Source organism: Anastrepha ludens, chromosome 4, assembly GCF_028408465.1.
Source record: "Anastrepha ludens isolate Willacy chromosome 4, idAnaLude1.1, whole genome shotgun sequence".
Classification (NCBI taxonomy): Eukaryota; Metazoa; Arthropoda; class Insecta; order Diptera; family Tephritidae; genus Anastrepha; species Anastrepha ludens.
The window spans coordinates 124,734,363-124,749,252 of record NC_071500.1 but is presented as its reverse complement, the minus strand read 5'-3'; the positions used below and the strand labels follow the sequence as shown (position 1 = coordinate 124,749,252).

Here is a 14,890-nt window from a genome sequence, read left to right as displayed (position 1 = left end):
TTTATTTATTTATAATAATATTTATTATTTATTTATAACAATTTTTTCTCTTAAGAAATTTATTTAGTCAGAGCATATGTAAATGAAAAAAGTAATTTAAGTGAGTTATAGAAAAGAAACTAAAAAGTTCGACCCAAATTGGGGGACATCAGAATTCGTTTTAGAGATATGATTCCTTCGGCAAAGTTTCTTATTTTGATCCCTAGAATATGATTTTCACAGAGCAATGAGCCATTTTTTTGCCTCCCCACAAAAGACACTAAAAGTTCGACCCAAATTGGGGGACATCAGAATTCCTTTTAAAGGTATGGTTCCTTCGGCAAAGTTTCTTATTTTGATCCCTAGAATATGATTTTCACAGAGCAATGGGCGATTTTTTTGGAAAAACTTTCCTTTACTACCACGATATATTTGAATGGGGGGCGGAGAGGGAGGGGGCGTGGCACCACCCACCACGCCCATTAGAAAGAGCAAGGTTACACCATTATAACTGTGAAAGTCCCAACCTCCTAGTGTCCCTATAGAACTCCCAGGAGATGTTTAAAAATTAGGTTTTTTCCGACCGCATTTGCAGTTTGTACTGAAATACAGTTGAAGAGAAGAGTATACAGCAGTCGTCAACCCAGCAAGCATTTAACTTAGGTTTTATATTTCATAGCACTTATGAAAACGTTGTTTTATCGTAAAAGTTATGAGTGTCGATGGCGAAAATTTAGGGCAAAAAATGTTCGATTTTGCATTATTTCACTATTTATAAAATGTTTTTTTTGTAAAAATATTTGTTTTTGTAATATACATGTAAATTTGAAATCAAAAAAGCGGCGCAGGCGAAAATTTGGACTAAAAATCGCGCGATTTTTATTCCAAATTTTCAGTATTTGTAAAAATATTTGTTTTTGTAATATATATGTATATTTGAAATCAAAAAAGCGCCGCAGGCGAAAATTTGGACTAAAAATCGCGCGATTTTTATTCCAAATTTTCAGTATTTGTAAAAATATTTGTTTTTGTAATATATATGTATATTTGAAATAAAACAAAAAGCGCCGCAGGCGAAAATTTGGACTAAAAATCGCGTGATTTTTATTCCAAATTTTCAGTATTTGTAAAAATATTTGTTTTTGTAATATATATGTATATTTGAAATGAAAAAAGCGCCGCAGGCGAAAATTTGGACTAAAAATCGCGCGATTTTTATTCCAAATTTTCAGTATTTGTAAAAATATTTGTTTTTGTAATATATATGTATATTTGAAATCAAAAAAAGCGCCGCAGGCGAAAATTTGGACTAAAAATCGCGCGATTTTTATTCCAAATTTTCAGTATTTGTAAAAATATTTGTTTTTGTAATATATATGTATATTTGAAATCAAAAAAGCGCCGCAGGCGAAAATTTGGACTAAAAATCGCGCGATTTTTATTCCAAATTTTCAGTATTTGTAAAAATATTTGTTTTTGTAATATATATGTATATTTGAAATAAAACAAAAAGCGCCGCAGGCGAAAATTTGGACTAAAAATCGCGTGATTTTTATTCCAAATTTTCAGTATTTGTAAAAATATTTGTTTTTGTAATATATATGTATATTTGAAATGAAAAAAGCGCCGCAGGCGAAAATTTGGACTAAAAATCGCGCGATTTTTATTCCAAATTTTCAGTATTTGTAAAAATATTTGTTTTTGTAATATATATGTATATTTGAAATCAAAAAAGCGCCGCAGGCGAAAATTTGGACTAAAAATCGCGCGATTTTTATTCCAAATTTTCAGTATTTGTAAAAATATTTGTTTTTGTAATATATATGTATATTTGAAATCAAAAAAGCGCCCCTATAAATAATAAAAATAATAATGAAAGAATTGTTCCCTTTTGGTTGACTGGGTTTTTCTTATTTCCCTTTGTTCTTCTCTCTCTCATCGTTCGTTTGACAGTTCGCTCCTCAAATTTATTCTGCACGGTATTACAAACGGTTAGAAGAACATTTGTAATAATAGAATTTTAATAGAATTTGGACTATTATTTAGTAAAAATAGCTTTCAATCGAATCTTAATGTAATAAAGAATCTTTATAAGTGATTTTGTTACTTTTCTGTGTTTGTATTTAAGTGAAATAAGCCTCTGTAATGGGGCATTTTTTCAAGCTTATGAAAAAAAGATGCATTTTTAACGTTAAATATTGCTATTAATTCTTAATTTTAATTTATAAAAAGAATATAAATCAAAAGGCTGATATAGTGACTACATTTGCGTGTTATAATTTTTAAATTTGGTCCACGCACTTAGACATTATAACCAAATATATCGTGGTAGAAAAGGAAAGCTCAGCCATTTTTTTGCCTCCCCACAAATCGACCCGGCCTAGTGTACACGGTAGACAGACAAATCACACTAAATTTTTACTGAAATACACTTCGCTTTGGTGAGTCAAAAACAACATTGTCCTTTTTAGGGTTAAAACAAAAGTGCCAAATTAAGAATTTTCATATTGACTTAAGCTAAAAACAAATAACAAAGCTATGCAAAAATATTTTGACTATTTGCCAAAAGTACACATACATCTTTGTGCACCCGTAATTCTGCAGTATGCATAAGTATGTATACTGATGACGGTGCCTAGCCTTCAACTTGCAGCTGAGGCAGCATACGCATGCACTTTAATACAATTACAACATTTATTAGCACTATTATCCTAACTTACCATGTTCATATGGCGAAAATGTTCCTGCATCTATATTGATATATGGATCAATCTTAATTGATGTTACATTGAGACCGCACGATTTCAATAGAGTACCAAAGGATGAGGCGATAACACCTTTGCCGACACCACTGATAACACCCCCCGTTACCAATATGTACTTCATTATTTCCTTTCTTTTCACCAAGTTTCCGCTTTAAAATCGAAATATTTATAAATATTCACAGATAAAGTTTTATTGGGATATCCACTTGATTGTGTTTCACTACGACTTAAATTTTGCAAGTTTTTATTCAATAAAATAGCACGCGGTAGCAGTGTTGAAAGATTTTCCGCACTTGATCTATTAACTTTTTCAAAAGTCTTATTCCATTTGTCGAAACGCAATCAATTGCAAATATCAAACAATTAATAGCGTCGTTTAACTAGTATTTTCTCAGCAACACCACATGTTTTAATTCTTCCACTTTGCATGAATGAAAACACAATCTGCGCCAAATAATTTCTATGTACGAAAACCTTATAACGAATGCAGAATCCGCATAAAAGCCATGTGGAGCGATGCCGGATTTTTTTAACCAAGAATGATAGATGCCAAAATTTGTATTATTATGTGCTAACCACCACAGTGTACAGAATATAGAAGGTGGCGCCTTCCAATAACCGCTTACGCGATTATGGCCGAGTTTAACAAAGCGCGCCAGTCGTTTCTCGTGCTAACCGACGACAGTTGGAAACACAAAGCGAAGCCAAGTCCTTCTCCACCTGATCTTTACACCGCAGAGGAGGCCATACTCTTCCTCTGCTACCACCAGCTGGTACCGCATCGAATACTTTCAGAACCGGAACGTTTGTTTCCATTTGAACGAGTGATCCAATCAACGTAGGCTCTGGATATTCATTCGCCACGCTATGTATATGTCGTCGTAAAGCTCATATAGCTCATTGTTCCATCGTTTCGTTACCAACGTGGAAAACCCCAAAAATCTTCCACAGAATCTTTCTCTTTGAGAGCCTTAAAAATGTTAATTTTGTTCGTCGAGAGAGTTCTTAGCTACTCAATCGCCTACTTATACCAAAGTAGCGCTTGGTGGCAAGAGATTATCCGTTGGATTTCAAGACTGATATTATTATTGGTGTTAAGGTTGGTTCCTAACTAAACAAAGTCTTTTACAACCTCGACATCATAACTGTCAACAGTGACGTGGGTGCCGACACGCGAGTGCACCTACTGTTTGTTTGATGACAGGAGATACTTCGTTTTGTCCTCGTTTACCACCAGACCCATTCGCTTTGCTTCTTTATCGAGTTTGGAAATGGCAGAACTAACAGCGCGGTTGTTAAGGCCGCTTCTTTAACAACCGGCTGGTGTCATGAGCGTGAATAATACGAAACACAATAAACAAGAGGGAAAAAATTACTTGTTTGTGAATATTCAGTGAATGGATTAAATTAAACGAACTAATAAAAATCAAGTACCGCGTGTTAAATTGTGAAATAATGAGATATAAGAATACATATGCGAAGCGCTGACGTCACTGCGAATTAGAAAGGCGCTATCTTGTATTCCCGGAAACTGCATGCATATGTTATGTTGTCGTTTTGTGTTACGATATAGTAACACTACAAGACCTATAAATTCTGTAGTGAAAAGTAATGATCAATATAAGCCAACCCAATTAGAAAAAAACAATTTAAATAAGAAAATCTTTGAAGTGGCATATCCAAAACTGCACATTGTAAACACATGTCAATTGCATTTCGTTAATATTTTTTACACCCTGTGTCAAGGAAAATTCCATACAGATGTTTGACAAGGCCATATTTAGAGTAGAGAAATAACAACGTTATTAGTAATCGGAATGCACCAAGGTGGATTTAATAAGGTGACAGCATTCACCCAGCTGAATTTTTCGCCGTAGGTATGGCTTACGTCAAAATGATATGCTTTGTTTGTATGTATTGGTATGTTTACATTCGTATGTTTACATTTGCTTGCTGATTTTGACATGATGCTTGCACCAAACGCAACAACAAATACATGTAGGGTTTTACTTATATGTGTTTGCTGTCACCTGTAATAAATTCGCCTTGGAATGCACTCACTTTACTAAAACTGCTAGTAAAAGTTGATTAAAAATTGTTAATTCATTTCTTATTTGCAATAGATTTTCCATTAAAGGAGTTGTAAAACTTAAGAAGGAAAGTACTTTCAGCAAGTTTGTCAGATCTGTAGAAATTTTTGTTGCCATAAGAAATGGTTGAAATACACATGGTTGCGCACAAAAATGATTGACTGCAAGATTGGGACATATGGACGTGAGAGAATTTTTGGCTGTGACATAGGAATTATGCAAACGGTAAACCTGCTGATTCTGTCAAATTCACTAAGAGCGGAATTGCGGTTCGCAGATGAACTGATGCTCATAATATTCTAATTTACTTAAGGGGTTACATGGGTTTCGTTGGTTCAAAAAATCGATTGATTTTTTTTGCTTATTAATTTCTACAACATCTCAGAAATATTATCGTATATTTTCAAGCCGATCCGAATAATAAATTCGGAGATACAGCCTTTGGAATGTGTGAGCTCCAAGCCCCTTTTATTGTTGCTCAAAACTTTAAACGCGTTTTTCTCGGAACCGTATTTTCAAAGTCGGTTGTCGAATGTTCTCGAAAACTACACAACCGATCTTGAGGAAATTTTACACAGGTGTTCGAAATACAATTTACTCGTGCTTGAACGAAGGTTTTTTTTTTTTCTTAATTACAACTATTTAAAAAAAAAAACAAAATGCCAAGCAAATTTGACCGAAATTTCCATTTTTTTCGGAAAAATGTCTGCCAAAATTCCAATTTTTACTTTTTTTCTTTCCTTCGTTCAAGCACGAGTTTATGGTCTTAACTAAAACACTTATTTTTGTTTTTTCATTTTTGATGAGCCTGTCAGGAGTTATGCTGACAACGCAGCGCACCTTTTTTTCGAGGGGTAACCGGAAATGACGTCACGATGGAGGAGTTCTAATTTTTTTGAAAATTTTAGAAATGTTTCTTTAAATATGTATCTATAAGGCAGAAAAAAGTTTGAATTAAATAAATAATTTTTTACATAGAAAAAAATATTGAAAATAGTCCTTTTTTACCCGACGAAACCCTTAAGTTAATCTCGTTTGCAAGCCTTAAAGGTGTATTGTTTTCGGAAATTCTGAATCGCTTCCATTCGAACCATGGCCGTTTTTCGCCGCTGGATTTGTATGCAACTGGCACAAACCGATCAAAGAGCAAGTTAATGTTTTCTTCAATGAAGCTTCAGTGGGATAACCTATTCAGATCCTACTAAGACTGCCACAACGACCTGAAGATAATTAAAGAAAATTATATTATGAATGGTAGATGCCAGAGATAAAAGTCTCAACTCTTAAAGCCATGTTTTTAGTTAAAGTTTAATTCTGCCTTCCAACTAAACTAAGTTTCAATTAAAAATTCACTTCAGTTGAACTAGCACTGGAAAACTGGACTTTAGATGTGAAAATTACTAAGTTTAAAGCTTCTCAAAGTATGCAGAGATTAACTGTTGAGCAAATTTAAGTCATTTTTTAAAGTCCTTTCAAACGGTGATTGTTTTTCATTGAATCTGAAGATATGTACGAGCCTTTTCAGCCGACAATTCATACATCTCCTGGTGGATAGATCCAAGCGCGGGCTAAACACCTAACCATCCGAATTGACCCAACATGCCCGTCGCATTACACTGACCACTTTTTCACAGCCTCACTTTACCCACTTATTTAGCTTACACAAAACTTATCGGTGACAGGTTCCCATATATTAATTAAATATCCTTTTCGGGTTTGGATTGAGTACAGCGAATCCTAAGGCTCCTAATCGCTGTTTACCTTTCACAACAATTAATGTTGGAGAATGAATTCCTACTCCCTTTCATTATTGAAAATAAAAATAGATCATTTCCATTAAACAACTGAATTAAACTTAAATGTTGGTTTAGTTGTCAGCATTAGGCAATACGGTTATAATTTATATTCGTACTTTAGCATAAAACAAAACGTAAAAAAATTAAAGAAATCTAAAACATTATCAAAATAGCGTGGACATTTTTAAATGCTTATTATGAATCACTTCGTAGCCTCCTGTTGTTCAAATACGGGATATTTCTCCATCACTTGAGGCCACTTAATCTTGCCATTAGAGAGATCTTTAACTACATCGATAACTTCATTTATTCCAAGCCGCACTTGTTTCAGGGAGTCTCGATCACGTAAGGTCACAGTGTGAGGCTCTTTCAGCGTGTCGAAATCAATAGTTATTCCAAACGGAATGGCGATTTCATCGGTGCGAGCATAACGACGACCAATCGACCCGCTCGAGTCGTCCACTTTATGCGAAAGCTCTGCTTTGGTTAGCGCAGTAGATAACTGACGTATAAATGGATTGAATTCCGTGTTGTTAGACAACGGAAGTATGGAACATTTTAGAGGTGCCACTAGTGAGGGCAGAGTGAAATAACAACGTTGTTCGTCGCCCTCGCGGCATTGGAAGTTTTGTTCAAGCAACGCGTACATAATGCGACCAATCCCGAATGACGGTTCGATTACACTAGGAGTGATTTCCTCTACATGTACGGTTTTTGTGCCATGCTTCACAGAGATAGTATCAGATGTCAATTTGAATTCGCTACCATTGTGAAGGCTTAGCACAAATTCTTGTTTATCGTTCAAGGTTTGCTCAATTTCATTTACTTCGTTTAAAGAAAGTTTAGCCAAAGCATCAGTAATGGACTTTGCATCTTTCTTAAATGTTTTTCCTAATGTTTGTTTGTTGGGCACAATCTCAGACACTTCCACTGTCTTGGGTTCAGGTAAACGTTTTTCAGCCACTAGTCTAACACCGGTGGCTTGGGTGTGCTGACCTAAATCGTAAGCGGATCGATCGGCACAGCCGACGCACTCTACCCAGCCATAGCTAGTAAGGCACTCCGCATCCCAGCAATCGCAAGCATAGTGAGCCATTTCATTGCTCATATGTTGACGGAAACGCAAACACTCTGGTTTTATGCCTATTGTTAAGAGGAAAAGGTGAATTCTGGTCATGTAATATCCCAGAGTCTCGTTTGCCACTAGGCTATTTCTTACAGCTTCTCCAATGGTTACTTGCTGTGCTGATTTACCATCCATCTGATTGCATGCAGAGTAAAGTGTCAATCGGGTGTCGGCAATGCTTTCAAACTTGGGATGATTCTTATGAACAGGATCACAAAAATGCTCGATTTCAGCCATAGTAAACTCACGAACGCGAATTAGACCAGAACGTGGCGAAATTTCATTCCGGAATGAATTGCCAATTTGAGCAACAGCAAAAGGTAGCTTGCCCTGGTTAAATTCTAGTAAACGCTTGAAGTTAACAAAAATTCCTTGAGCTGTTTCTGGACGCAAGAATCCCTTCACTAACCCGGTGGGGCCAATTTGCGTGGCAAACATTAAGTTGAACTCAATCGGTTCAGTTAAATCATTACCAGTCAGCGGAGACTTTATACTGTACTTTGAAAGTACGTCGGACATCTCCTGCTTATTCATGCCATCAAGCTTAATAACAATATCTTCACACTCAGCCTTTAATTCCGCTGTTGAAGTCTTCTCCTTTGATAGTTTTTCCAATGCATTTTTTATCAAATGATCAAGCCGGAAGCATTCTCCAGTTTTCACATCCTTTACCATCAAATCTGCGAAACGATCCACATGTCCCGAAGCTTTCAGAACAGGTTCGGGCGTTAATATCGAGCAATCGACCTCAAGCATTTGCTCTTCTAGAACAAAAAATTGACGCCACAAGGAGATAATATTTGATTTCAAAGCACATCCCATTGGGCCAAAGTCATATTGGCCTGTGATGCCACCGTAAATTGCAAAACTTTGATCGTAGAAGAAACGTCGTTTAAGCAAGTCTTCCATTTTCGAGCGATCGAAAGTGATGACACTGGGAGTAAGCTCTAGTTCGCGATCTTCTAACAATTTTTTGCGAGCTTTTAATTCAGCTACAGCTCGTTTAATATCGATTTCTGATGCACCTTTCACTTTCAGTTCGCGCACCAAATTTCCTTGCTCTTGCACTGCAGCCCGCAATGGTGCCAACTTTGCTTCAATCTCGGGATTACTCATTATGTCGTTAAATCGTAACCTTACTTTTCGTTTATTTTTCTTTGAGCCCCAATTTGGTGTAGCTTCTTTTGAAGCGGCAGTTGTCGGTAACGATTCTGTGTGGTAAGCACTAAATGGGGCAGCTGCTACTTTCTTAACACTGAAATGTGCTTCGCTGGCAAATGTGAAGGTACGTCCGCAATTGATGCTATTCGATTTCAAAGATCGTGGACGAAATTTCCACAATACAGCTGTACAAGTGCGTAGTGGCTGGAACGCTTTGATTACCTGTAACGACATTAATGATATCTTCAATTTGTAAACCATTTTAATTCATTTACTTCAAACAATATTTTGCAAAGACTCACCGTTTTTAGGAAAGGATTTTACACTCGTGTAATTACTTTAATCGACACATACGTTTTCAGCTAATTTTCTGACCGACATACAAGTGCAGAGTTGCACAGAGATAATTTTTGTAATACAAAGACTACACTCTGTACAGGATGTTGTCAATAATATTCTATTATACCGTTTTATCATACTCGCAACGAATAGCATATATTCAAGGCGAATTTATTATTAAAGTGCAGAATTTATATCGAAACAACTATTAAAAATTGTTTTTTTAGATTGATTTGCCGTACCAATTGCCTGTGTGCATGCTCTATATTACGATTGTATTAAAACTGCTGGTAACCAGTCAAGGCGAATTTATTATCATTAATACTAGTACATGTACACATGCAATTGGAACAGCAAATCAATCTCAAGAAACCAATTTTAAAAACTGTCTCGATATAAATTTTGTACTTTTCTACTCAGTTATCCGTTGTTGCCGAATTACAGCATATCTTCTATTAAAAATTACCTGCTGTTCCTGAGCGCATAAATGGATGGAAGTTTTCACTTCAAAAAATGCAAAAAAGTTGCTGAAGAAAAGATATCTATATTGAAAATGTATTGCCTGGCATAAGTGTCATCACAACTGATTTTTTCTCTTTCGTTGATATGATTTGAAGGTCTCCCGCTTTGGCAAATTTCTAAATTCAAGTTTTTGTTTGCTGACGGACCCCTAGAACCTATTCAGAACCATAAATATTTGGAGACTTTTTGGATTTTTTTCTCTGAACTATTTTCAATCCGCGTGCAATTTTGGAGTATTAGGTAAAAGAAAACTATTTTTAGACATGTGTGCAGAAATAACCACAAGCTCTTCTTTTGTGTATTGTAAAAAATTCGTGGCGATATAATTAACAGCATCTCATTAGATGAAAATATTTCTTTACTTTAATTAGGGGCATAGTAAATTGAAAACTTCTAAGCCGGTTTCTCCACATTTTGGTATGACACTATCGTAGTAGATGTTTGGGAAGACGCCAGTAACGAGTGAATAATGAAAGGACTCAATTCGTCTGGCTTTCGCTTACTTTGTTGCTTCTGTCTTGTATTTTATTATTATTATCATTATTATTATTTAGTGACTGGTATGAATACCAGTACTAAAATTATGTTTGAGCATTGGCTGCAGAGGCCATCAGCTCTTGTATTTTATTATTCTTGCTTGTATTGTATCATTCTTGATAAATATTAATTTATAATGTTTAAATTTTAATCGAAATGTAAGCAAATCAACAATGCGGCAACTAAGAGTAAGGGAACTTTAAAAGAAGAAAACGCTCCACTACCGAAGTCACCTTGCATGAATTCGCCTTCGCATCACCTGTTGTCGTTGACATGCGCTGTAAACAAATAAATGTCGAAGAAACAGTAAACAATAAATAATTTGCTCGAGCGAAATGTGATGGATGTTCATTCATAATTCCTTGACAGTGTCTGCGAATTGAATGACTTGGAATTTTAATTTGGTGTTAATTATATGCTGAACTTTTATGACTTGTGATTTAACAAAAGAGAAATAATATTTCACTCAATAATTTATGTAAGTACCAACGTATGCATATAGATATATAAATTCATATAAACAGTAGTGAAAAATGTTTAGACGTTACTTTGGCTCGATGCCAAATTATTCGCACAAATTCAAAAAAAGCAAAAGTGCTTATATCAAAGTGCAGCTGCCTTTTATCTGTAATATGCCGTCACACACAAACTTTTTATGCTTTGTTTTTCTAATTTCTCAGTTCATATTCGTACGTTGTCAGCATCACCGATTTTAAACGAAAAAATCGCGGTTACGCAATTCCATTAATATTTTGACTGATTCCATCACATTTGAAAACTTTGTTGAAGGTAACAAATAATGGCTTTGTCAGTGGGTGAGTATAAAATCTTACGATTAGTAGCGAAGTATAAGACGTTCAATGAACTTTTACAGGACGTATCAACGTAGATGAGCCTTTATATGATCTAAGTACATTTGCCGGACGCTTTCGTTATTTTGCGTGGATGACGGATCCACGCACTGTAATTTTACCCAATGAACGTTTGATGGAAGCAAAAACGTTGGTACAAAAATACCGATTGGGTCAGGAGCCGGCGAACACTACTCAAGAACAAGTCAAATATGCAATGAAACTTTATACGTCCGCCTTTCATCCAGATTCGGGAGAGCTGCAAAATGTTGCAGGACGTATGAGCTTCCAGGTCAGTGGTCCAAATTATATCAAAAAAGTAAACAATTGCATTCTAATGCGCCACACTACAAGTTTATTCTAAAAATTTGCATTTCTTTAGTTTATATCAATTGGATTAGTTGTTGTACAAAAGGCAACAATCAATGCAAAAGTCTCGTGCCACTCTTGCAGTAAAGTAAATTCAGTTCACATCTGTTTCCTAGCTAATTTTAGTGCTTAAGTGCAATCAATTTTATTTCATTTGCTTTTGTATAGAGATGTTTATTCATGCTTGTATATGTGTGTGTATGTTTTGTCGTTTGTAAATAGTCGGCTGACTGGTTCTCGCCTGTTTAAAGTTTATCGCTGCGCTCGTGCCACAGCTGTGTGACGTATTTTCTTTTGGGTGCCAAAAATATTTATCACTAATTAGTCACGCAAAAAGTTTGTATTGGCTGCCCTTGCATCTAATTTACGAGCCGCCTCTGTCGCTGATAAGAGTCTGATAATGGACTTTTTTTCTGCCTCTACGCGTGACCGGCTTTACTAGGTCACTAAGTCAGATGTTATAATAACAAATTGGTGAATTTTTTAAATATGCTTGGACAAAGTAGCAACAATTTGTCATAATGTTGTCCTACAAATGGAGATCCCTATAATTTTTGTCCAGAATTGACCCCGACATACCAAACATATGTCCTGCATGTGAAGGCACCCCGCACGACACTAATCAGCTTTTCACATGCCCCTCAAAACACACTCATCTAACACCCCTCTCCCTCTGCATCCATCCTATCGAAACATCATGTTTCCTGGGCCTACCTTTAGATGAGTTAGACAAAGACGACCGGCGATACACTACACTGACAGGGCTTGTATTACTGCTACAACAACATCCCTATAATTTTACAGAAAAACACTTCAGGTGTTGCGTGCCCGTGGTAGGTATTGAACCTTGGCATGCCTCCACTATTGGCATGCCACACACAAGTCCACTCCACTCACGATTCATATCTGGACATTTTAAAATTTAGGTCCCTGGCGGTATGCTGATAACCGGTGGCATGTTGGCCTTCTACCGCACGGTGCCTGCCGTTGTACTCTGGCAATTCATCAATCAGTCATTCAACGCCGTTGTCAATTACACAAATCGTAATGCAGATTCACCAACTACAGTTATACAACTAGGCGTTGCATATGTGTCGGCGACTACTTCAGCACTGATAGCGGCACTCGGCTGCAAGAGCTATTGGTCCAAGCGTGCAAGTCCACTATTCCAGGTACGAATTAATTTGCTCTTCCTTTACTATCTTGACTAACATTTCATTCAACGCCATAGCGATTTGTGCCTTTCACTGCCGTCGCAGCAGCTAATTTTGTTAACATTCCACTTATGCGTCAAAATGAAATAATCAATGGCATAGAGGTGAAGGATGAGAATGGCAATATTGTGGGGCGTAGTCGTTTAGCAGCCGTCAAAGGCATAACTCAAGTGATTGTTTCACGTATTACCATGGCAGCGCCAGGTATGTTGATATTGCCACTAATTATGGAGCGCTTGGAGAAAATACCGGCTTATCGGCGCATTCGTTGGATAGATGCACCTTTCCAAACAATGATGGTCGGCTGTTTGTAAGACCGCAATATTATTTAGTTTTTGAACAGATGGAATATACTCAAATATTTTTTCAGCTTGCTTTTCATGGTGCCCACTGCCTGCGCTTTCTTTCCGCAAAACTGGTATGTAGAGTTTTGTATGTAATTTTCTAATATTTAAGATTATGCGAATTGTATTTGTCCTTTGCAGTTCCTTAAAGACGTCAACGATGAAAATGCTCGAGTCTGATCAGTATGCCGAAATGGAGACTAATACTAAAGGCCACGTACCGCAGCGTGTATACTTCAACAAAGGCTTGTAAGCTTGTAAATGCGCGATGCCGCATCACACAATTTGAATGCAATAGACAATACTGCACCAGTGAGCTGCTTCGCTGGTACACAACGACCCACTTGAGATAGCACAATTACTTAAAATTACTGCTGTTAAACTTGCCGTCAGTAGTAAATTGAAAGCCGGACTTCTTAAAAGTATTAACGCAAAAAATTGTTCTTAAATGCGCAACTTAATTGGAAATTAATAGCTTACCGCGTCGTTGGTTGCAAAATGAAAGTTAATTGCTTGGAATCAATGAATTTAAGAATTCACGCGCAGTCTCTGGAAACTATTTTTAAGCCAAAATAACTACGCATTTTGTAGATGTGATTTAGATATTTAATTTTGTGTTTTGTTGCTTGAATATTCTTAAAGTTTTTATGTATACACAAAATTTGTATGGCACTGGTTGATTTTCACTTTTTTACTGTCAAATTTGAGTGTTTTTTTGTTATACTTTACTTTTATTACTACTACTATTTTAGTATTAATTTCTAAGCGAAAATTTGTGTGCTAAAGTCAGAGAATATGCACGCCCCTGTGGCATTTAAATTAACCCAAAATCTTCGTGTGCGGTATTTTTCGTAATTTTTTGTCAAAATATAATTTTGCTCAAACGCAGTGTTGTCCACATAAGTATGCATAGATCCAACAATATCTCCGTAGATTTCGATAACCATCGTTCATGAATTAGTAAGTAATTTGTAAAAGAAATTAAGCGTAAAACGTGCATAAATGTATTGTATTGATTTTTCAAAAGAAAACAATAATAAAAACAAAGAAACATTCAAAGGTAATTCATGAAGGTGAATATTAAGTAGGCGCACTTCTGCATTTGTATGCAGGTATGCTTATAGAATAATAATACAAATTTATTAAGCATTCTCATGGCAGCCGGTTCTACGTTACAAAATTATTAAGGGAAACGGAGGTAAGTAGTGAAGATTTAATGAATGTTAGATTATCGTGGAACGGACTAAGATTCCTAGCACAAGAAGAGTGCTTCAATAGGAGTTAAAGGAGTATATATATAATAGAACCCAAGTACAAACATATTCAAGCTCAGTTCAATTCAAACTCTATTCAATTATGAAATTTCATTTCTTTAAATTTGAAAATATAGCAGTTAATATTAGATAAAATTACCTACCTAAACAATCGATTGTTAAGGCGACTTAAGACTGAAACTCAAAATTCTGAGCTTTTCGGTTTATATATATAATTGGAGCGTACACCCTTTTTGGGTGTTTGGCCGAGATCCTCCTCCTAATTTGTGGTGTGCGACTTGATGTTGTTCCACAAATGGAGGGACCTCAAGCCGAATCCGAACGGCAGATATTTTTTTTATGAGGAGCTTTTCCATGGCAGAAATACACTCGGACGTTTGCCATTGCCTGCCGAGGGGCGACCGCTATTAGAAAAAACTTTTTCTTAATTTTGATCTTTCACCGAGATTCGAAACGACGTTCTCTCTCTGCAATCCGAATGGTAGTCACGCACCAAATGTACTTGAAAACGTCCTTTTTTGTC

At 36.1% G+C, this 14,890-nt stretch overlaps 3 protein-coding genes across 6 annotated transcripts in view; 1 reads left to right on the top strand and 2 right to left on the bottom strand.

Moving 5' to 3' along the window:
- Positions 1-3,275, bottom strand: part of LOC128861044 (CTP synthase) — a 38,730-nt gene extending 35,455 nt beyond the window's left edge. The window contains exon 1 of the mRNA XM_054098923.1: positions 2,700-3,275. Coding sequence (XP_053954898.1) covers positions 2,700-2,865 — 166 coding nt within the window. The 5' untranslated portion in view covers positions 2,866-3,275. The remainder of the gene's footprint in view (positions 1-2,699) is intronic.
- LOC128861045 (sideroflexin-2) overlaps positions 1-14,157 on the top strand; it is a 37,877-nt gene extending 23,720 nt beyond the window's left edge. For 2 of the 3 annotated variants that reach the window (XM_054098926.1, XM_054098925.1), the window contains 7 exons: positions 10,479-10,793; positions 10,996-11,130; positions 11,190-11,458; positions 12,462-12,707; positions 12,767-13,059; positions 13,120-13,167; positions 13,235-14,157. In XM_054098926.1, coding sequence (XP_053954901.1) covers positions 11,115-11,130; positions 11,190-11,458; positions 12,462-12,707; positions 12,767-13,059; positions 13,120-13,167; positions 13,235-13,346 — 984 coding nt within the window. In that variant the 5' untranslated portion in view covers positions 10,479-10,793; positions 10,996-11,114 and the 3' untranslated portion in view covers positions 13,347-14,157. The remainder of the gene's footprint in view (positions 1-10,478; positions 10,794-10,995; positions 11,131-11,189; positions 11,459-12,461; positions 12,708-12,766; positions 13,060-13,119; positions 13,168-13,234) is intronic. The other variant, XM_054098927.1, reaches the window with a different exon arrangement.
- LOC128861043 (glycine--tRNA ligase) lies at positions 6,697-9,388 on the bottom strand. 2 transcript variants are annotated; one of them, XM_054098922.1, is made up of 2 exons: positions 9,220-9,325; positions 6,697-9,160 (listed from the first exon to the last, which is right to left on the bottom strand). In XM_054098922.1, exon 2 carries the CDS (start codon positions 9,149-9,151, stop codon positions 6,833-6,835), a length of 2,319 nt encoding a protein of 772 aa, XP_053954897.1. In that variant the 5' UTR covers positions 9,152-9,160; positions 9,220-9,325; the 3' UTR covers positions 6,697-6,832. The 2 variants fall into 2 exon arrangements, 1 of the variants encoding a protein (XP_053954897.1); XR_008454329.1 differs by having other exon boundaries at positions 9,048-9,139; positions 9,220-9,388.
- Positions 14,158-14,890: the final 733 nt, after the last annotated feature.

Excerpts from the sequence above, each read along its gene's own strand:
- LOC128861043 (XM_054098922.1), bottom strand. The coding sequence starts at position 9,151 with ATGTCGTTACAGGTAATCAAAGCGTTCCAGCCACTACGCACTTGTACA.